This window comes from Fundulus heteroclitus, unplaced genomic scaffold (assembly GCF_011125445.2).
Source record: "Fundulus heteroclitus isolate FHET01 unplaced genomic scaffold, MU-UCD_Fhet_4.1 scaffold_55, whole genome shotgun sequence".
Lineage (NCBI taxonomy): Eukaryota > Metazoa > Chordata > Actinopteri > Cyprinodontiformes > Fundulidae > Fundulus > Fundulus heteroclitus.
The window spans coordinates 1,171,921-1,195,664 of record NW_023396978.1 but is presented as its reverse complement, the minus strand read 5'-3'; the positions used below and the strand labels follow the sequence as shown (position 1 = coordinate 1,195,664).

The 23,744-nt window shown below is 37.6% G+C and overlaps 1 protein-coding gene across 2 annotated transcripts in view; it reads left to right on the top strand.

The window, feature by feature from the left end:
* Nucleotides 1–3,765, top strand: part of LOC105925643 (leucine-rich repeat and fibronectin type-III domain-containing protein 2) — a 190,251-nt gene extending 186,486 nt beyond the window's left edge. For both annotated transcript variants that reach the window (XM_021315937.2, XM_012861603.3), the window contains one exon: nucleotides 1,236–3,765. In XM_021315937.2, coding sequence (XP_021171612.2) covers nucleotides 1,236–2,232 — 997 coding nt within the window. In that variant the 3' untranslated portion in view covers nucleotides 2,233–3,765. The remainder of the gene's footprint in view (nucleotides 1–1,235) is intronic.
* The last annotated feature ends 19,979 nt before the right edge of the window (nucleotides 3,766–23,744 follow it).

The following is a 23,744-nucleotide window of genomic DNA, read 5'->3' as shown; positions in this document are numbered from 1 at the left end:
CCATGTTTGGAGAAAACCTACCACAGCATATCAGCACAAACACCTCATGCCAACTGTAGCAGTAGAGGGGTAAGGGTTTGGATTTGTTCGGCATCCACAAGACCTTGTAGCCACCGAGTTGGCCTATTAAACTGTTCTATAGTATATTGGGAGACTATGACATTTGAAGCTTGGACCCCAAAAAAATGGGTATTGACAGGGCAATGGTCCCAAATTTAGCAATACATTTACAATGCAATGGCTTAAACAGAAACTATTCAAGGTGTTGCAGTGGCCCACTCAAATTCCAGACTTTAATTCAACTGAAAGCTGTAGTGGAGCTGTAAAAGAGCTATACAGAATCAAATGTTTGCTGACTATTAGTAACAAAAGCAATGGTTTGAAGAAGAGTCAAAATTCATCCACAATGATATGAGAGTCTTATAAGGCCAGATTAAAAAGGTACTTTTCCCAGTGACTACATATATTATAAAAGATTCATGCCTAAGGATGAGTTTGAACATAAAAGTAATCTACCCGAAAGGCAGCTACAGTATCTAAAATTATAGGAGATGAATTAATATAAGTATATTGCTTGCAAATGTTCCCCTTTGACTGAGTTTTCCACTTAAGCATTCAGATGATTAAAAATCAATCATAGCCACGTGGGGCAACAGAACGACTGCATGAGTTCATGTCCAGGTTGCGGAAACAAGCAGTTATGTTGAAAAATGAACAACAGTCCCATCTGTTGCCTCCAGAGAGGTGTACCCCATGCCATCAATGGATGAATGACATAGGTGTTTCTTTATGGAATCAAGATGAATATTTGTAATTTATCATTCCTACTTAAATTAATGAGGCAATATTGGTTGCTTTCTCAGAATACATTAATTTTTAAACTTAGAGTTACTAAGGCTCATTTAATGAAACATCTTAAAACATCTGGTATAATCCTGGTTATATGTAACATCTTAAATGGAACACCTCGTGAATTACATTCAACCCAAACAATATCCAATGAGTGGAATCTAATAATTTCACATTTACATATGATTCATTCATATCAAATCCTGCACAGTGGGAGAAAAGAAGTCAGCTCCTTGAATTATTCTCTACATATGAATAGCTACTTAGCATGTGTTGATATTCTCACACTACTTCAGACATGCTTTATTCATGTTTGTTCTTATCAGTGTTTTGATCTCCTGCGTGACAATATTAGCCATGATTTATCTTCTTATTTCTGATTCCAGGATGATTCCCCGGACTCACCGGGCCTTTGTGGTCACTAATCTGGTCCCTGGAATGCAGTACGACTTGTGTGTCCTGGCTATTTGGGATGACACTGCAACCACTCTCACTGCCACCAACATTGTTGGATGTGTCCAGTTCGTCACCACAGAGGATTACCCACAGTGCCAGTCTCTGCACAGTGGCTTTATGGGTGGCACCATGATTCTGGTCATCGGTGGTATTATCGTTGCAATTCTGCTGGTCTTCATCATCATCCTGATGGTTCGCTACAAGGTCACCAGTGGAATTCAAACCAGTAAATTACCCACTGTGAGTAACACGTACTCCCAGACAAACGGGGGAGTGAACCGGTTCAATGGAGCCCCACCGCAGGTCAAGTCCACAGTGGTGGTCATGCGTGAGGAAATGCTGGAGTTTAAGTGTGGATCTCTCCAAAGCAGTCTTTCTTCGTCGTCATCGTCCTCTAACTCATTGGACAGCCAAACTGGAAGAGGAGTAGGTGACCGCTACAATGTTCAAGACAGTGAATGCAGCACCGTGCCCGGCAACAAGTTCAGGAGGCATGTGCACGGCACCAAGGCGCGGCAAAATCTGGACCACCTTTTAGGGGCCTTTACTTCACTAGAGTTACGAAGTGCAGCAAAGGACCACCAAGGACCTTCTGCCTCTTCCTCCTCCGCTGTTCCCAACGCCATGACAACAGTGGCTGTGGTACCACCATCTGATAAAGAACCCCTGCTCGGGAGGGCTGAGTCCACAACAATGCTGGGGCGTCTACTTGGGTTTCCCCAAGAGGGAAAACCTAAGAGGAGTCACTCGTTCGACATGGGACATGTCGGGGTAGCGCAGTGTCGCAGCAGCCAGCCACGCAGGATCAGTAATATCTGGACTAAACGCAGCCTGTCTGTTAATGGCATGCTTCTGCAGTACGATGACAGTGAGGACGAGAAGCCTTCTTTTGAGAGCTCTGAGTGGGTAATGGAAAGCACAGTCTGACTATGACCAAACAATAGATCTATATTAAAAACTAAACAAACATGAACACAGAGAGACGTTCGGTATGAAGTTCAACCATGTGAATACACTTTAAATGATTATGTGAAGAAAAACTAAAAGATAGCTGTCCGAGATCGGAACTCTGTTGACTATATTTGATTTTTTTTTTCATTGGAATCGACTGGAGAAATTGCCTATATGGATTAACTATCTACAGAAAGAGAAGATACTCAGACTGCATTTTCGTCTTTAAAGGAACTGAACACTGAGGAGTTACCTCAAATGGGATTACACGTTTCAGACTGGACATGGGAATACTCCAGCTGTAGAAAAAGGGGGACCACGGGAGCTAGGATAGTAGAAAATTAGAACAAAAGACATTTTTATTTTCATCTGGGTTTTTTTCTATCATTTGTACTATTTATTATTTCAAGTAATTCATCAGAAGAAAGACTCACCTCAAAACATTAGAAACAGGTTTACACAGGATGTACCAACTCTCACGTTGCCATTTTATGCAGTTTTTTTCTTTGAAATTGCAAATTTATTAATTTCCTCAGGTTGCGTATGAGGTGACAGTATGGAAAACAAAGAAAATAACTTGAATCACAGGCTTAGCTTGTACTGAACTTCTTGAAGGGGTTATTTTAGCTTTCAGTATCTTAAAGGCAGTCCACAGTCAACAGTCAGATTGATCTCATCTTGAGAAATCAGAGAGGAACTCACATTGGGAAATTGAGCTAACAGCTAATCAAAGTAGGAAAACCATATGTATGGAATCTAAAAAAGTCAGTAAAATTTTTCCCATCTGTTTAAGCTGCAAGTTTATTAAGTACCTTGACACATTCTCACGAAAATATTGTTTGTCAGTTTTTTAACCAGTGTCTGCGTATTCGTGCGTATCTATGGTCTAATACAAACAACTAGAATCCAAAGATTGCTTATAGGGTGGCTGGACTTTTTTTTTTTTTAAGAAATGGTGCAAAGCTTGGCTATTGGGAAGGAACTTAGAGTAGAATCAGTAGAATCATTGCTTCTTTGCATTGATCGGAGACAGTGAAAGCAGTTTGGGTGGCAGGTAAGAGCTTTTTAGTTATGTCCCAAGAGGAATAGGGCCCTCAAAAGAACCAGAATTTGCTGTAAATATTAAGCCTTACAGCTATCTTGAGGGTTCCTAAAAATCTAGGGGCTGTCTTTATAACTAGTAAATCTCTAGTATAGAACTGAAGGACAGATTTGGTAGTGCGTTAGATGAATATCTGCCGTGATGAGGACACTGCATCAGTGTGTAGTGATGAAGCGAGAACTGGGCCAAAAGACTATTGATTTAAATTTACAACTCCAACTAAGTTCCATCAATGGCCTGAGAGCCATCAATTGTCAAAAAGCGAAAATGTGCTCTAGGAGCAGCTGTTAGCTTGATTTCATAAGAATTTCTTCCCAATTCTCAATGTTCAGATCACTCCAACTTTTGGAAAATACTGATGGCCAATACCTATTCCACAAGACCTATATATATATATATATATATATATATATATATATATATATATATATATATATATATATAGTGGTCTGGAGACAAGGTGTGTTTGTCAAGGTGTAAATCCTGCTTTGCCGGTAATTTGATTACCTGGTGCTGGTTTGCAGGAGTCTCTGCAGACCAATGGCTCATTGATGTTAACATTGTTTGCCTCAGAGTGTGGTTTCAGATACTATCAGCACAAATTACTGTAGCCAAATGCAAATGGTGTTTGAAATTCATCAAGCCCTTTTAATCATTTGCCCAAAGCAGCCAACAGCATGATATATCACTGGACTCTGAATCTCTTCAGGCAACACAAACGAGAAACCGTGATAATTACTCATTTAGCCAGGTTAAATGGAGGAATTTGTCATTTATTGGCTGCATAAAGGTCGCTGTGCAGCTTGTGAGAGGATTGTATTTGGAAAAATAGGGAGAGATATGACTTTTAGTGAGCCAATAAGCTGCAGAGTTTGGAAATTTGTTTCGCCACATTGCATGATACAGGACCTACTTTGATTAATGTGTTATTTGACTTGATTCACCTGAGGAACAATTCATCTGTCATTCTCTTTCACACAGGGTTGTACATTGCAGTAAGGTACTTTAAATTCGTCACTTTTTGGATCACTGCCTAAAGATAACTGCAACATCCCTGCATTTCAATGCCTTTCTCAGTATTCTGTGGGACTCTGCTACATTTCAAGATGTTGGGTGATCATCATTTCCGTTTCCTCCTACAGTAGATGTACTATTATGTATATTGGTATATTTTTTTGTACAATATTTGGGTGAGAATGTAAGGGTGTGGGGTGGGGATCGTGCAGTAGTACTTTTATTTTCATGTGAAGCTAACAGTGAGAAGGTGCTTTACTGTGGTGTACCAACAAAAAGGTGGGTTTTTGTTGGCTTACTGAAATGGGATTTTACATGATGTTACGAACGGAGGACTGGAAATTCTTGCTTTGTGCTTGAAACACTCAAACGGCTAAAGCGCATATTCTGTAATCTTGATGTGTTACCCCACATAAACACTGGTTTTGTTTTTACGTATCTTCCACAACTCTAGAGCTGAATATATTGTTTCTATTTTTTTTATCCAGCTAAATCAGACTCTCAATTTGTCTAATAATTATGTTTCTGACAGCTCACATCAACCAAATTTGTGCACAAGTCATAATAAATCTAATTGTCAATGCTGTTCTTCTATAGTTGAGCGCAATCACTTGAGAATTGATTATTTTCCAATGTCTAAATGCCATTATTTTACTGCCCTTATTTCTAGAAATGGAATCAATCTCTGAACACTTTTGGTCTTTAAGACTAAATGTATATCGAAGGCATGGTCCGAAACACACAAGATATAAATAATGGGGATTTCAGCTGTAATATTGGTCATTGCAAATTAAGTATGTGCTTAAAACGCCTCTTTAAAATAAGCCTTAATGAAAACTAATTCTAAACAATGTTACCACAGGGTAATACTATTTTCCCCCAGTAGACCAACTTGCAATTCTAAACTAAACTTAAAATGAACTAATTTATGTCCATTTATCATATTTTTATATAAACTTTAGGAAAAAAACTATAGGTTGTGTATCATTTACAACCTGGGCTTTGTCTGATTATTTAAACCATCATGTTCTTTCAACACAAAAACTGAATTTCTGTAAGTCTGTATTACCTACAAACCTGCCCACATTTACATATTTTCATGTTTTAGCTTTCAAATAGAAAAAAAAGAGTTTACATTTTTATTGTATGTCATTATGACTGTCCTCGTTTGTTGTAGTTTTTAAATCCCCAATAGATTTGAGTGCCTCTAAGAAAATGCTGATTGTAATAGGCACCTTAGCTGACAAAAATGTAACTCAAGTAAATTGAAGGCAACAACTGTTTTGTTATTTCGGCTATACTTACCCATGAAATGATCTGAGAGAAAAGTTGGAAGTGACAGAATACATTAAGCTCCAGCAACGTTCCTCTGTTCAACTGTGCAAACCCAGCAGTAGACTCCGTAGAACGTCGACAAAAACAAGATGTACAAACGTCTCATTATGAGCTCAGTTTTTATTGCTTTGGGTATAAGCCTTTAGTTTGTATTGTTAGGTTTAAAACCAAAACCAGGAGAAAAGCATTACACCCTTGTTTAAAATTAGGGATTCCCACAAAGATAGATATACGTGCACCTAACAACGTCAAAGGGGGGGCCCCTAACCTCACAGACACACACAGCCATTAATGACTCAATCAATTGAAGGTGAAAGTTGGGACTTTCATAAAGTAAGTAAATGTTGCCCCAAAAGACATTTCAATGTGTTCCTTCCCAAATAAAGCCATACTTTATGTCAGCAGGAAGAATTGAGCTCAGTTCAAGGTTAGCAATTGCATAACAGTTAAATAAAGCTCAAAGTTCTCTAAAAGCATTTTTACTCCTGAAAATGTAAAATAAACTGACAAGAACAACAAACAAAGAAGACAATACTGACAGCCAGACACCATGCATCATTCCTTTAATGAACAAAAAGAGAAATCAGGATCACCATGTCCATCCTAGGAATTTACTTCAAGTTAAAAAGTGTTTGTTTACAGGGTTGATGAAATGTACATTAATAAGTTCTTTACTAATCAGTCTTTATAACATTTGTTCAAAATGTAGTGAAAATACCCTAAAGTGCTAATGTTTTTTTCTGAAAAGCTATACTTTTCCAGACCTCAAAAAAACTAATCAAATTTGTTCCATCATTTCAGAAAGTTTGGGAGACTTATACATTTTTATATTTTACAATAGGTACTTAAATGTCTTATCTACCTGTTCTTTTTAAGACTTTGTGTAAACCGTGTAAATGTGCATGGTTTAGCTACTCTTGATGACTCCTGTATCAGTCAGTAATTTAACCTTTGACCCATGGATAACTACTCTGTGCTTATAGCACAATCCATGAACTGCCAGCATTTTATACCGATTCATATAAAACACTTGAGTTATTCAGAAAAAAAAAAAAAAAAACATTTACCTACAAAAGTACTTTTTGTTTTAGAAAAAAAAAATTAGTTTCAGAAATGAAAAAAGATTAGTCATCTGCTGGCTAAAATAAAAATAAATTCTTCTTCTTGACTGAAGTGTCCTGAAAATGTACCAAACTGTGACTTTAAAACCCAAATACACATCAAATTGTAAGTTGTGTGCACCGTTAAGCCGCTACCAGCAAGCAAGCCATTGTTGGCTATGACCCTTGTGGATAATTTTTTGGGATTCCACCAAACGTTTAGCTTTGCCGCAGTTGTATCCAAGATTTCTGGTTTTCATCACACTTCAGAAATACAAATGAGGTTCATTTTTGAAAGAAGCTGCTTTTGCTGTCCGGTGTATTTTAAGTGTTAGACAGAACCTCTGTTTCATATATAAAAAACTAGACAGAATACAAAAGAACTATCAACCAAGCTTAGTTATACATTAGTTGTATCTCTTCCTAATCAAAACCCACCAATATAAAAATAATGCTATCCAATATTTTTAACATTACAGCACAACGTAATACAAGGACTTACTGCGTAGTGAAAAGTAAATGAACTCAGATAAAAGAACATGATTTATATTTTCCAAGTTATTCATTCAAGAGAACTTTGTCAATAAAATAATGTTATGTCAGACCCACAGGTTTACATTTGCCTTCATGGTAGCAGAAAAGAAAATTTCAATATACCCTTTTGCTTAGAAACTGGATAATTTCAAGATGGGATTAAACAAAATCATAATGGTGTGATGCTAAGATTTCATGGGAGGATCGTGAATGTCGTGTTCTGGGATTTTAGTGACCAGTGTGAAACAAACATTGAACCTCTGTATGTAACATCATGTATCATCCCTCTCCACTCTGCTAACACTATAAATTAAATGTATACATGGCTCGACATCGACATGATTCTCACCTGAACTTCTAGCAGAAAAATCAATTAAAAAAAAAATCTGTTTGTGTGAAAACATTTTGCTACAAAATGATATAAAATATTGATAAATTCCTATGAACCAAACTGGCTCCACTGTGTTTTCTTTTCTTTAAATATTGTTTTAATGAAATGTTTAACCCAGATCAGTTTTGGTTAGGTGTTGCCTTTCTGTGTCGCCCCACAAAGCGCTAAAAGACCTACCAAATGTCCTTCCCTTCAACATGCAGGTGAGCAGAGGGGGTTTTCCTGCTGTAATCAGGCCAGTCGCTGCTGACTCACCTCAACGCTGTCCTTATTACAAATCACCTGTACATGCAGCTCCTGGACAGAGCCCATAATAAGGCCTTAATTCATATAATCTGTTAGCAAAGGTGCTTACGGCAGCACAGAGTAAATATAATCTCTACAAGGGGCAGGCGTTGCATGACAAAGGTCCAGGATAAACATGAGCGCTGGGTGTCAAACATAGCACAAGCTCCTATTACCGGGCTTTCAGTTGTCAAATATTGGGTCAGAAAATACCAAATGAAAGTTTTAAGATGACAAGTCAGGCGTTGAGAATCAAATATTTGTTTTTGAGACTTCTAGAAGTGAAGCAAACTTAAATAGAAGCATTTATTAACTAAGTTGACAATTGTTTCTAGTATTTTCTGTTCAGTTTGCCTCTCTTTATTATGTCTATACTGAGTGTCAAACTGTTTATTAAGTCTGCCATAAATTATCATCTACAATTAGCTCATTCTTGAAAATTAAAGTTGAACAAAAGTTCACATTGCAGGTCATCTGCTTTGCATAAAAGAATAACTGGATGCAGCCGTTAATTCAATGGGAAATTTTTTCAAGCACACTTTGGATCAAGTTGAGATGTTTTTTTTTTTCATTGCTGTTATAGTTTACAGCCTCCAGTGTGAAATTAATTTACATTTAATGTATTCATTTTCTGCTCTGGAACATTTATTTCGTGTTAGGCATTACGCTAAATATGCAGAATGGAGCTTCACTCATTTTGTCTTTTTAAAGCACCAATAGCCAGATAAAATATAGCTTATGTCAGATTTCTGTTTTTTCTGTTGCTTTTGTGCAGGTGCAATTAACAGGGGGTTCGCATGTCTGTGGGTTGAGTAGGGTTCCCGCGCTTTGTCGTCAGAAAAGGAAGACCATGTTAAAGTGCTTTATGCAGGACAGAGCAGTATTTTATCCGGCTCCACAATCCGAGATAGTTTCATGCATTTCAATATGTTGAGGAGTGCCAGAAAAAGCAGCAGGTCGCCATTTATGTGAGAACTGCCACTGGGAGAAACTAATAAAATCAGCAAGTGGTTGTAAAATTGTTCCATTACAGTTCAAAAACAGCACAACATTCTTTTTTATTTGCAATTACATTAGGATTTATTGTTCATAATAGTTATATTCACTATGCTCAAAGTTGAGAATAGGCATTAAAGATCACATCCTAAAACTGTGCAACAGTGATGAATCTAAATATAACTCATAGACCTAAGACATCAATGTGTAGCACGTGGGCAACTGACCTCCAAACAGTGATACGGAAACCCCAACTGTAATATGTGTTTGCTGGGCAAATGATTATATGCCAATTTCTAGTAATGAAGTCTGAAGCAACACTGCCTTTGAGCAGCAGCTTATAAGCCTTACAAACTGGCACCTTATCCAAGTATTTAAAAGTTATCTGTGGTGAATCTAGACCGCCCTCAATATTCCTTAGTGGGAGATCACTGCTTCAAGCGAAACCAGTTGTAATTCAAAAACTAAAATTCTTGCTACATTCAGACACGCCTAATTGATTACACTGTTCTGGACATTTTCAGTTCGATAGGCATCACTCCAAAATTAATTTTGAGATCTGCTGTTTCACCAGAATACTTTATATTATTGAGCCGTGCTGCACTTTTGAAAAACATAGCAGCAGTGAATGGAAGCAGCCAAACATCTCCATTTTCTTTTACTTCTCAAAAATTGTATAAAAGTAATGCAGCTGGCAAATGTTCTTCTCAGGATAATGTCTTTCATGCCAGTCAAACTACAAGTCTGTCAGGTTAATCTTCCTACCACCACATGCTTGTGCTACAAAGTCCCTTCAACCCAATGCTACCCATGGGGTCGTTGGAAAGGGAATTTTAAAAAACTGATACACAATCTGCCACCCCTTTGGCTCAGACCCTAACAATGTAAACAAGTCGGTGTTGCATCAACGTTCCATGGGTGAGCACTTTGGAGGTTGTAGTTATTGATTTAATATAATAATATATATCGAAAGAAAAAAAAAAAAACACTTACCTGAGAACCTACTCAAAAACAACACCCGTGCTAGGATCTGGTTTCTGACTCTGTTAAAGTTTTCTGTTTTTGCGGTGCCCTGAACTATGTTTGGTCTTTACACATCAGTTTTGGGTTGTTTCTTATGTTGAAGCCAAGTCAGCAATAGTTTCTTTATCATGGGGGGAAATGTTTTCTTTTTTTTTAAGAGTGTGAAGACAAGCTTTTGGTGGGGGAGGACAAATCCACCAAATTACTTTGGGAGATAGTCAGAGGTTTCACTCTAATCTGTGTGTATTGCTTGTAATTGATCTATGTGTGTGTGTGTGTGTGTGTGTGTGTGTGTGTGTGTGTGTGTGTGTGTGTGTGTGTGTGTGTGTGTGTGTGTGTGTGTGTGTGTGAGAGAGAGAGAGGGAGAGTCACACACACACACACACACACACATATATACACACACCAGCAAAGAAAAAAAGAAAAGAAAAAGTAGACCAACTGAAACAAATTGCTCACTAAGAGATTGAATTTAAAAAGCGATCAGTCAAAAATGACAGTAATGTCATTATCCGGGCGGAAAGGATATTTAATCTTGACATTTAACAAGTTTTGTCTGCTATAAGGTCCTTAACTCAACGCAGTAACCATTTCCATTTCAAGAACTTGGCATTTCTAAAAAAAAAATAGGTTTCAATTAACCTCCATACTGGATGTAATCACAAACAAAGGATTAATTAAGGGATTATTAAAAATGCTATATTTTCATCATAAATGTTCAGGTAGTTGCCATAACAAAGTAAAACATATTTTAAATTCAGCTTTAAAAGTAACTATAGATTGATCCTTTTTATTAACAGTGAGGAAACCCTACACACACTAGATTTTTTTTAAGTAGGTGAATATGTTTTCACATTCATGTATAATGTGTGACAATGTTGTTATTCACTATTCCTTTATGCTGTTAGATTTGTGTTGAGAAATAAGATTTAAAAAGCAGACATTATTGTTAAAAAGAAACTGTAACTGTACTTTGCCCATAACTTCATTTTAAAGAAGTTTTAATCACTTAAAAACTGAGAATTTTTCCAGGGTATTTTACGCCGGAAAAATAAATGTCAAATAAAAAAAAAAAAAAAAAAACGGTTTACCAATGAAAGCATTAATCAGCAATACACAAACCGTTTATGGGTGGTAGAAATATTAGTCCTTTACTCAAACTTTGTATCTCAGATATCTGTCATTAGTTAGTAATAACTTTAAACAAATAGTGCATCAGACTTTGTTTAGAGCTGCAGTGCAAAAATATAAAAACAAATGTTGCTAAATAACACAAAAAATGGATGACAAGTTCACTTAAAAATAGAGTAAACTTAAATGTTTAAGGCAATGAAAAGCTAGTACTGTGTGATACATTGGCATAACACTGACCTACTGCTGAATTATTCAGATAAAAAATATGTAAATCTTATTCAATTCAGTAAGTATGTGTTAAAGCATTTTTATGAATAACTAGTTCTTACTATTGGGGGTTCTGCTGTCTTACACAAAAATACTTCCTGAGGATTTAAATTTTTTTTAAGTCTGGATCCCTTCATTTTTAGCTTTAATAAATAAAGTCTTATGGTATTAGAAAATGTTAAAAATACAGCTTTATATACTTTACATATTAATCACTGGTCCACATGTGTATCAAATTAACTTCAATTTTGACTAATGTGCTCAATAGTCAATATGAATTTCCGCAGATGAATTAAAAAAAAAGTGCCTTTTCTCACAGTGAAAAAAAAACAATACACTGAGAAGTCTGCTGATTTTCAGTATCAGTAAGGTGTTAAAAATGAAGCCAGGTGATAGACAGAGATGAAACCATTTATTCTACGACATGCCGACTCATGTCTGTAGATGGTGTTATTATAGGATGGAAATATTCATATCTACAGCTTCTCTGTATACGTGTCAGACCATGCTGATTCATTTGCCGCCGCCACCATAGAAAAAGAAAATCTGTCATTTGAATTACTGTGCTTGAAACAAACTTTTTTATCAGAACATGTTTAATCAGTACGCAACAAGTAGATTTGTGTTTATTTAACTGTGCTGCCTGCTGGGACGACTGATAATAATCAGCTCTCTCTTCTTTAATCTCTGACCTTCAGTTACTTTTTTCTCTTTGAGAAATCTATTACTAATGTTTTATTTTGCAGGGCAGTAACCCCTTTTAGGTTCTCTGAAGTTTTCTCTCTTTTTTTTTTTTGCACACTTTTTTGTTTTTTACTTTAATGCAGCTTTTGCACACCAGCAGCCTGCAGAGAATTTATCTATGATCTTTTATGCTTGAACATGGCCCACAGCAGTTTAGTTTGAGTTTGTATAAAAGCTCAGCAGACTGCATTGGAGGTCAGGACAAAAAGTTTGAAGAGGGAAGGTGCTGCTGGAGCGGGGTCTCATATTCCCATTAATAATGGGTATCCATTACAGAAAATGCTCTCTGAAAGCAGCTCTTATCTATCATCTGCAGCTTTATCACTACATTCAGGGGGATTCTTTATTTCCAGAACGCTGCATTAATAACCACAATATTAATAGCACAGGAGGGAAGCTCAGAGCGGGGGTTGTTTATCTAGCAGGAAAGTTGTCAAGCTAGAGGAAACTTTGAAATGTGAGCCTGGCAGATGTTACTTTTTCTTGCTTCAGAACTGGGGTATGTTCATCTTCGTACTAAAAAGCAATTAAGTGATACCTGCAGAGTGGTGTGATAAATCATGATTTGTATTTGCCAATTAAGAAACAATAATCTGACTTCTTTAAGTAATTAGAAGGGTGAATCTCATCTTAACGCTTGCTACACCTTAACCTACCTCTGTCTTCAGTGGAGCACTTTAAAGCAGTAATTCTCAAAGTCCAGATTACGATCCTAAGTGGGAACCAATCCATTTTAGGATAACCTCAGTTGAGGCTAAACCAGTCTGAGTGCGATGCAGATTGCTACTGTAACTTGGGTCATTAGTAATCAAAATGTAAAAAAACCCACATAGTTTATGAAACATGAGAACAACGCAATTATGACTTTTGTTCAAGACACAATTAATTGAAAGGGAAAACAAATAAGTTAAACTGCCAACAAGTCAGAACAAAACAGAGATCAAACTCATCTCTACTTGTTCTAATCCTTCATAGAACAAGGTGGGCATTTAGTGAAGACGTTTTTTAGCCATGTGTGGTGAGTAAGATAGTTGTTTAGAAATAAATAAAACACATGTAGATTTATCATTCATTTAAAATAGCTGGGTGTTTGGAGCTTTTCGTGATAGAAGTGGATTTACAGGCACACTTTAAAAGACACCATGTAAGTGCAATATATATAAAGTTATATTTATCTTTACCTGACTGTAATAAAGATTGGAAAGGCTGTTAATTAGATAGGAAAATAGCATGCTCAACTCTGACAGATATGTGATATGTGAGAAATGTGAGGAAGAAGAAAAAAACAGGACTGTTTTGTGTTGTGTTGTAGCCTGTTCAGAAATGGTGTAAACAATTGTAGTAACAACATCAATTGGGGTAAGTTATTTTTAATTACAAAAATAATTTAACAGAAAGGATAGGAGAAACCAATGACTTCATTTATGTTACCATGTAACATAAATGATCGTGTTTGTATTAAAGGAAATTCAAATAATGGGGCATACATTTCATTAAAGCTCATCTACCAATACAATCATGTCAGGTTCTGTAATCTACACCAATGAACACTCTTTGCAAGTAAAATCTTCCTCTGCAAAGTATCAGTCAAGTAATTTTAAAGCTGTCAAGCACAAGTGCCTTATAATTTCCATTAGTATCTAAGTCAAGCATTACTCACTGATTTGACAGTTCATTAGATGGAAACACCACAGAGTGGTGAAGGGCTTTCAGTAATTCCCTTCAGTTTTATCAAGTTTAAATTTCTGTCCCGGGGGCCAATTTTTTTCTTCACGTAACTAAGATTATTTCTTCATCTTCACACTTTTGATTCATGTTAAATGATGTACAATTTTAAACTTTTAGGAAGGGATCCTTGCTTGTAGACTGATCAACTGATGCAACTCTGTACACCCAAACTTCTAGTACTAACTTTTTATCCACTACCAAAATGTCCTGTTCAAAACATTGATCATGTTTCTACAACACTTTTTCACCATCTCCAACCCTCCATCTCACTTCCTAATGACTCCTGCTGTATTTGTTGAACGGCCTCCCATGTGAAATCCCCTCTGCCTCCTCCCGAAGCTCCGTATAGAGAGCATGTCAATACCTGTTGCAATAAGTCAAACAACACTGAAGAGCTGAAGGTGGAGAGTAAATGTTTCAATCACATTTTCAGCCACCAATGTATATTTCACCCACTTAAATTCTGTGTCTGCAAAATCTTTATACTAATCCTGCCCCTGTGGTTGGCATGTGATTAAATGTGTTTTATGGATAAAATTCTCAAAATTAGTGAATGTTCCAGTTTTGGAACATTCAAGCTCAGGTAGCTTGGTGAAAGCAGTCCGGGTGAACTCGGGCTAGCCAGTCGAGGCGAGCCCTCCATCAGCAGCCCAGGACCCAGAGATTTGCAAGACCAGCAAGGCACAGGAACTATGAATGACAGGTGCACCGAGCCTCCAAATCCCCAGTGTGCACCCTGACACAACCAAATTCTCTTGCCCAGACCCTATTCTTTCTCACCTCTACTCCACCACTCCAGCCCACCAAGCCACAACATCCACGGTCTCTGGCTCACCTCCTTGGCCAGGGACACCAGACAGGCGCCCTCCATCTGCTGTACAGACAGCCACTCCACTGGGAGCCAGAATATGCACCAAACCGCCCAGGGACCCAGTACTAAACTGCTCAGGGACCCAGCTCCAAACCCACCCACACCAGCCAGGAGAACCAACAGGCCAGACAAGAGGACACAGCGGCCCGCTGTCCACGCCCACCTCAGTGCCAGTAGCCCCAGCACCCTAACCCTACCACTGACTCCCGTGTTAGCATCCAATTGCCCAGTCTGCCTAGGGACAGCTCCGCCATAGCTTTAACATTCCCAACCCCTCCCCCCTGATGCCGAGACGCAGTACCTACTAGGAGGTGTATGTTGTGAAGAATTTTAAAGAAGTAAAGAAGTTTAATTAAGGATTAGGTTATAAAACCATATTCCAAATTTTAAACACGAATCACTGTTCAATACAGAAATAAAGCACGCTACCAAGACATGGGGGTCCACTAAAACCGACAGGCCAAGGAACAAGAGGAGTAATCGTAGCAGCAGCCAACATTTCCAGTTCAACTCTGGAGGAGCTGCAGAGATCCACAGATCAGGTGGGAGAAACCTTCAGCTGGACAACTATTAGTAATACACTCCCTAAATCTGGCCTATTTGGAAGAGTGATCTAAAGAAAGCCATTATTGAGATAAAGTCATAGAAAATTCAAGTTTAAAGTTGCAAAAAGACACAAAACGTGAGAAAGAATGTGTTCTTGTTTAGGTGAGACCAAACATTTAACTTTTTGACCTTCATGCATGCCATGTGTGGTGGGAAACTAATACCACACATCACCCTGTACTTGGTATGTTCAGGGTGATGTGTATTGTTATTTTAAACAGGTTTATGAAACTGTTCTCTGCTTGTTTTGTCACTCCTAAGTTGCCAGAAGATGATTTATTATGTTATTTACACATCACTGAATCTCTGTTTGGTTGGGATAAACTATATGACTCAAGCAGGGATTAGACTAATAAATATCTATAGCAGAGCGACGTTGCAAGCTCGCAGACTGACCTGCCAAAACCTCAAGCTGTTCCATAAAAAATGAATATCATCCAAGGTTTTATTAAAACGAAAAAATAATTTTATGTATTGATTCATTGCGGTGCGGTGCCTCATACAGCAAGCACGGAATAATAAACCTCAGTGTGACATCTGAGGCACAGCGGGATATATCTCAGCTGCTTACCTCAGCTCACCCCTTCTGTAGAACATTGTGTAAATGTCACTCAGTAAATAGAGGGAAGGAAGTGTTTGTAACCATGAACCGTTCCTCTCACAACGCCATCCGCTGGCTTATCATCCAGTTGTTTGAGATGACAAATGGAACCAAACCACTGCATCCAAGTATAGCAGGTAAATACTGTAAACCTGCTTGTTGATTTCATGCATAAACATAGCTAGCGAATTGAAGTGAGAGACGTTCTTTGAACAAGGGATGGCATAAATATTTTGCGGCATGCTGCCAAGTTATAAATGGTCCTGGGAAATTTTGTCTACAAAAAAGAATTATGTATTTGAATTCCCCCAGACCCACCTGAAAGGCAAGCCAACATGCCTGGATTCGAACTGTTTTATCTGTTTTACCCTTGTGTCAAAAATGGAGGGGAAACTGAGACGCCTTAGAAGAGATCCACAACCCTGGTGGGAGAAACTGCTGAGAAGACAACTGCTAGTTTAGCACTTTTCAAATCTCCACTTTCAGAACCAGTGTTAGGAGGAGAGCCATTGTTAAATGAAGGAAAGTAAGAAGTACCGTTTGGAATTTCAGAAAAGTCAGAAAGGGGAATACACAGCAAACATATGGAAGAAGTTGCTTGAGTTATAAGAGAACCAATTTTAACTTTCTGGCCAACATGCAATGTATTATACAGTATCTGGTGGTAACTAATGCTGTGCATCACTCTTAACACACTATACCATGAATGGATCATGGTGGTGGTATCATGATATAAGGATTTCTTCAGCAGCAAAACAGGGAATCTGTTAAAGGCTATAAGAGACTAAAGACTAAGGTTGGAGGTTCACCGTCCAGCCTGACTCCAACCCTAAAAAAAAGCTAAAATAGAATTGTTTATATCCATGGACCAGTCAATGTCCTGACCTGAATTTGTGGAAGGAATTTAAAATTGTTGTCTAAAGATGCTCTTCATCAAATCTGATTGAGTGTGAGTAGAATGGGGGAATAACCATTGTCAGTCTTTACAAAGTTAGTGGCATCATGTCTAAAATGAATTGCAGGTGTATTTGCAGCAGAGGTGTGTTTTACAACGGATTGACTCAGAGGTTTGAATACAAACGCATGCAAGAATTTTCTGTTTTTTGTAAATAAATATCTGAAAACCACAACTTATTTTATTTCCCCCTCTTAATTATCAACTTTATTTTGATCTACATCATGAAATCCTAATATTATGCACTTAGGTTTGTGGCTGTAATGATGTGAGAAATATAATTTCAAAAAGAAGAAGAGAAGGTCCAATTCGAGATTTGAACTTGTACATTTCATTTTTTGAGGCAACTGCGCAGCCTGCAAAGAAACAAACAATGCAAAATGCATATTAGCCTGTGCTTATAAGATGCACTCTCAGATCTAGGCCGACTACCTACTGCAAACAACTCATTTAATAAAATCAACCAATCCTAGAATGCAAACACACAAAACCTGTAGGCCTATACCTGTTTTGTTCACAGGTACACTCAGAAAAGAGACTGACAAATCAATGTACCAAAACTACCACTCATCAATTAAGCTAAGCTAATAAAATACATCTTCCAAACTACTTTAAAAAATACATTTTAAAAATCTAAGGTTCGATACTTGCATTGCCACAGACTTTTGACAAAATATTAGCACCCTCCTAACTCCATAGGATGCCGCATCTTCTGTAAGGATAGCAGTATGATATAAAAACTTTGTAGTTGACAAATGTGTCTGGTGCAAATTAAAGGCAACGCAAAGCAAATTTATTTGTATAGCACATTTCAGTAAAGAGACAACATAAGGTGCTTTACTTGATTAAAATATAGGAAAATAAAACAGAATGAAAGCAAGTTGTATAAAATGTAGACACAATATAAAATATGGGAGATTAGAAACTAAAAGTTGCTCCAGTGGTTGGGATTGCTTTTAATCCCTTGGTAATCATCTTTTTATTACTACTTTTTCAGGTTACCTTATTCTTTAAAATTCTATTTCATAATTTGAAAGCATGTGACAAAAAGCCAAAGGTGGGGCACATCATTTTTCACAGTACGTTGCCAGGAAAAGTCTAAAATTTGTTGGAAAATAAACAGCATAGAAAGTATACCTGTTGTAGGATAATTGTTTACTTGTTTTTTTTTTAGACATTTAGCCCAAAGCCCGCATTGCAAGTTTTTATTTTTATTTCTTTTGGCAAAAAGAAAAGAATTCAATCAAGTGAAATATGTTAAACTGCCTCTTCAAAAAAATGTCAGCCTTGTGAGACCTTGAGCTGTATCATTCAGCCATAGAAGAATGAGTACAAATGTGAGGGGGCTCTTTTTGTTGATTTATTGAAGCTTTCCACATTGAGCATCTGCCAGACTTGATGCAGGTCCAAGTTGCGTCAATTTCCTCTATTTCATCTTTTGTATTTCTCAGCAGTTTTCCCAGAACGTCCAGAGGGATCTCAGATATAACTGGAGGGAATGTTTTCAGGGCCCAGGAAGTAGAGGCAGCTTTATTTTGAACCACTCCTGCACATGGTGTCCAAGCCCTTGATGATGTCTACAGGGGCTGCCAGATCTGAAACACGTTGGTGCAAGGACACAGACTGGCCATCCCGTTACAGTTTGTATTCATGTTGTTATTAAAAAGATATGCTGCCGGTTAAAATCTCACAGGAGACATTTTTAGTTCAGAAAATCTATCCCCCCTCCCTCCCAAAGTGTTCTAGAAAATCACAACATTTTGTTTGCTGAAAGCTCTCTTTTTGAACGGACTATTTGTGTACACCCTGGTGGCAGTTTTGCTTTCCTTACTGGATGCAGCAAAACTGCTCTGATGCTGACTCTGTGAAACTAGGGGGTGGGGGTGGATCTCTACTTTTTGCAATTTCAGAACACGGTGACCACATGCAGCCACACTGGGACAAGATGGATTTTGTAGGATTTTTTTTTCATCCATGATTATTTCTGGTTTATGAAGAAAGAAATTGATTTTTATTTAGTGCTTTTATGCAATCTTTTAATTAGTTGTGTTTGATATTCCATTTTTATTATTCATTGATAAATTTTTAGTATTTGTACAATTTGTCTACTGTGGCTTTTTTGTTGTATGCCCGTGCAAATTTTAAGTTATCCAGGTCATCACAAGAGCAAACAGGCTTAATTCAGAGAACAGCAGACCTTTTGTTACGTTTTAACACAAAAAGAAATATACTCAAGTCACCTTTATTGGATATTAAAATTTGTTCCAAGCCCAACAACCTTTAGGTATGACAAACATCTGCTGATTTACCCTTAGTCAGGGGTGAACATAGATAAAAGAGGTGGCCATTCAAACTTTTACAAGCCACTATTTGTTTATCAGTTTATTTCTATAATGTGAATTTACAACATGGCACTTTACAAGAAAAAGTTACTTCAACTGAATAATGCTGACCGATTCCATAAATTCCATAAAATACATAAATTCCAATTGATCCCGGTTATCAAATGATGCAGTAAAGTTAAATTTCTTATTGAAATTGGTAAATATATATATATATATATATATATATATATATATATATATATATATATATATATATATATATATATATTTAAGGAAACCCAGCAGATTGTATCGAGTCAGTGACTTGCAGCATTGACTCTTCTTGAATCAGCATGTATCGACGATGGACATTCGCTGGCATTGAGTTATTAACTTTGCAGCAATCCCTCATACTGAGCATGTATAGGGACAGCAAAGAGGAAAACTCCCCTTTAAAAGAAAGAAACCTCCACCAGAACCAGGCTCAGTGTTAATGGCCATCTGCCTTGACCAACTAGTGGTTTGAGAAGACAGAGCATAAACATAAAAAGCCACATAAAACACTAATCCGGGAGTACTTTCTAAATGACAGAAAAGTAAATGGGTAGTGGCAATACTACCTCTTTTAGTAGCTTCATTGAGAGAAATACAGCTAAGCAGATAAACTCAGAGTCAGTTTTCAAGTGTTGCAATCATGTTTTTTTAGCATTTATTATGCTAACTAAATAAATTAAAGTTTGAATATTTCAATCAAGACAGTAGCTAATAAGAATCTTGCCCTTTTATATAAAATTGTGATATAAAATTTGTGATCCACTGTTTAAGACCTTTATAAATTAACGGCAGAATGTAGGATGTTTCTGGAAATGGAGGTAAGAAAGGCTCATGTCCGTTTTTGAATAACTGTGCACATGTATAAGACCTGCTTTTTCGCTCCTCAAGGGGAGCTGCGTTAAAAAATCTCCCAAATAAAACATGGTCTTATTTTTTTTTTCTTCTGAGGACTTCTTCTTCTTCTTCTTATAAACTTGCAAGATGATTTACTTACTGCGACTCTCAGCCATTTTTAAAAAATACGGTGAGAGCAGTGGAGCTACAATGAACGATTAACACCAAAACACTAGAAGTGCGCAGCCAGCAGGCGGAAACTAACAAGGAACGTGCATGCATATTGGTGTTACATGAGGGCGTCAGAAATGATTGCATGTGGGACAACCAATGAATAAGGTGATCCATTGTCCACTATATCTTAAACGAACGAATTACCTCAAGAGTAAGTTCTGCAAATGCCTCTTAATTTGTTAGTTTAAATCAGGTGCACTGAAGCAGGGAAATGTCTACATTTTGAAAGACTAGGATTGGGAAACGCTGAGCCCCGCCACAATAACATGAAAAATATTGTTCATTGACTGTGTCTAATCAAAATGCAAAAAGTGCACTTTAGAGGGAATAAGAACATAATTCGTTCTGAACTTGACTTGAACTGTAGAATTAAGCTGTTCCCAGATCTTTTCCTCTCATTCAAATGTTTAATTATTGATTGGCAATATTAATGGTTCACATTAGAGTCTGCACTACACTCCTGTCTTTATTCTTCTCTTCCCTCAAAATGCTCTCAGGCGAGTGAGTATTAATGGTGAATGCTGGGAAGACTGAAGGCAGTACTGAAACCACAGGGGGCCGTGGGACATCAAGAGCCTTTATTGTGAAGGATTGTTCCAGCAGCCTCCTGCATACAGTACAGCTTCTATTACCAGATGCACTTTTGCTGTCAGTGTTTTTTTTTTTTTCTTAAAGCAGCTCCAAAACAAGCTCCCTCTCCCTCCCTCTACCAGTTTGCAGTGATGCATAACATAGTGGGTAAATTCAAATATATCTCCATCAACTTTTTTCCATTCTTAGAAGAGCAGGTCAGGTTGTTGTTGTGGATTGGAAAATGTTTGCAAAAGCCTCACACCCAAGTGAAGGTTCAGCATTTCTTGACAGAACTAGGGCAAAAAAAGGAGTTGGAAGCATTATTTAGGGTTTTAGCAAGCAAACTAGGAACCTAAATTATGCTATACAGATGGTTAGCTCTTCACAGATGTACTTAAGAAAATAATTAACTGAAGCTTCATAAATATACATTAAATAAAAGAGACAATTCAAGACAAAGTGCAGTGGAACAAGATTAGTTTTGCATTTGGCTTATAAGTACAAATGTTTAAATGATGACTGGAAGTAAACATTTTTAAAATATTTTGCACCCAAAGCAAGAGTGATGTCTTCAGTCCAAGGACATAGTCGAGGTTGTTCTGCATGCAGGGTTCAAGTCAATCAAAAAAAATAAATTCACAAACAAATTTTAGCCTAGCAGGGTAACAGCTGGTCTCCAGTCCTAATTGTGCTGACCGAGGAGCCTCAGTGCTTCACTTTTGTTTTTTGCAGATGATTTTGTTCTGTTGGCATCTCTGAAGTAGTTGTCAGCCAACCCAGTCCACAAGGGGAAATGTGGTAGCCTATTGTCACAATTTGGCTCTTTATTACGTTTCAGTCAGTTTTATTTGGCCTTTTCATTTACACTGGCTTTGGACCAAGTCACGTGCCTATCAAGTTTCCCCCAGCGAAAAAGAACACCGTGGACGTTCCTTGTACTTTATGTGGAAAATGCAACATTTAAAGAAAACAACTGTGTTTATATGCGTTTTGATGACATTTCTAGTGAGAAGTATGCATTATAATTACGTTTTCTGTTGTTGCTACTGTGGTTGCTGTGAATGTAGGGGTCACCAACTCGCGGCGCTATTCCAGTACATAAAAAAACAACATTTAAGGAAAACATCTGCTGCTATATGCAATTGGATGACATTTTAGTGAGAAGTATGTATAATAATTTTTCATAATCTTTGTTTAGGGAAGGTAGACAATTTATTAGTTTCATTTATTCTCAGAAAGACATGAGACAGTTACGTTTTCTATCATTGGTGGTTGCTATATGCACAAAGGGTTCTATGTCACTGAGTTTGTTTCTTTTTCACACAAAGTATGGGGAACGACCGCTATATTCTTTTTTCGCAAGGTGAACCTTAATAAGCCTGTGACCTGGGCCAAGCCAGTTTAAATGAATAGGCCAAATAAAACTGATTAAAACCTCGCAGCCTTGCAAAGCCCTCCGTGTGTGGGACTGTACACAAACTTTCCACGCGCTGCATCATGTCCCTCACCCAAACAGTTTCTATACAAGCCGTCTTGAGTAGAAGTTTTCCTGAGGTCTATCGCTGCTAGGTGTCCCCCCACTGAGCAGCGATAGGGCAGGCAGCTGCCGTCTGTCTGGCTAATACTAACTGCTATCACCCCCAGCTGTGACAAATGTGACTTGAAAAGATAAGATTTGGGCCCGATCTGAGCATCCCCAATAGATCTAAATCGTCTGACCTGGTCACTTCATCTGCAAAAAATCTGATTAGGGCCATGTTTGCCTGCAGTCAGAATGGCACCGTTGTGACACGTGTCATTTGATAGTGACACATTAAATATACCTTTTGTGTTTCCCACTTGAGTCACATTTAAAAAGATCAGATAAGAATTGGATTCAGGAGCACCTTTGGAAATGGCTCAAATGTGACTTGAAAAGATAAGATTTGTGCCAGATCTGAGCGTCCCCACTGGTTCTAAAACATCTTACCTGGTCACTTGACCTGTCAAAAAAATAAAAAAAATAAAAAAAGATTTGGGCCACATTTGCCCCTGTAGTGGGAATGGGACCTTAGTGTCTTGTTCATGAGATGTGACAGAATGGAGTTATGGGTAGGCGGAGTTGGGACTTACCTTCATAAATGCAGGTCCAGCTCCAACCAAAAAGCAAGCTCTCAATTTACTGGTCAATATAGAGTATTTTACGACTTTTACAATTTTGATTATCAGAAATTCTAACCCTTAAAGATAGGGGGAGGAGCTGTGTCATCGGAGGGGGGCTTTGAAGACGAGTCACTGCTCTTCCACACTAAAAGGGCCAGATGAGATGGTTCATACATTTGATCAGGATCGTTCCTGTTAACCTCCTTTTGATTAGCCCAGTGTGTTACTTCTGTATCCAATCTGCTATGGGAACACCTGGAGATTGCTCAGAATGAGCTGAAGGGGATAACTGGGGAGTGGGATGTCACGGTTTTCCTTGTAGATTTTTCACCTCCCTACTACTTGATCTCTGATAGGCTGGCTGACTGGCTATATTTGACATATACTTTGGAGTATTAGAGGATGACCAGCTCGTTAGAGGTACAATCTTCCCCATCAGTATGCAAATAAGACAAAACTGATCAAATGCTGCTTGCACATTGATTCATGTATCGGGCATAAGTCATTGATGTTACACATCCCTCAGAGCACATTTCCTGTTTTGCAAAATGGCTTTTGCTAAAATTATCAATGCACCATTTTTCTTCCTAATGGAGAGTTTTGTAACATGGTGTTGCTGCTCTCTGAATATTTCTTCATCA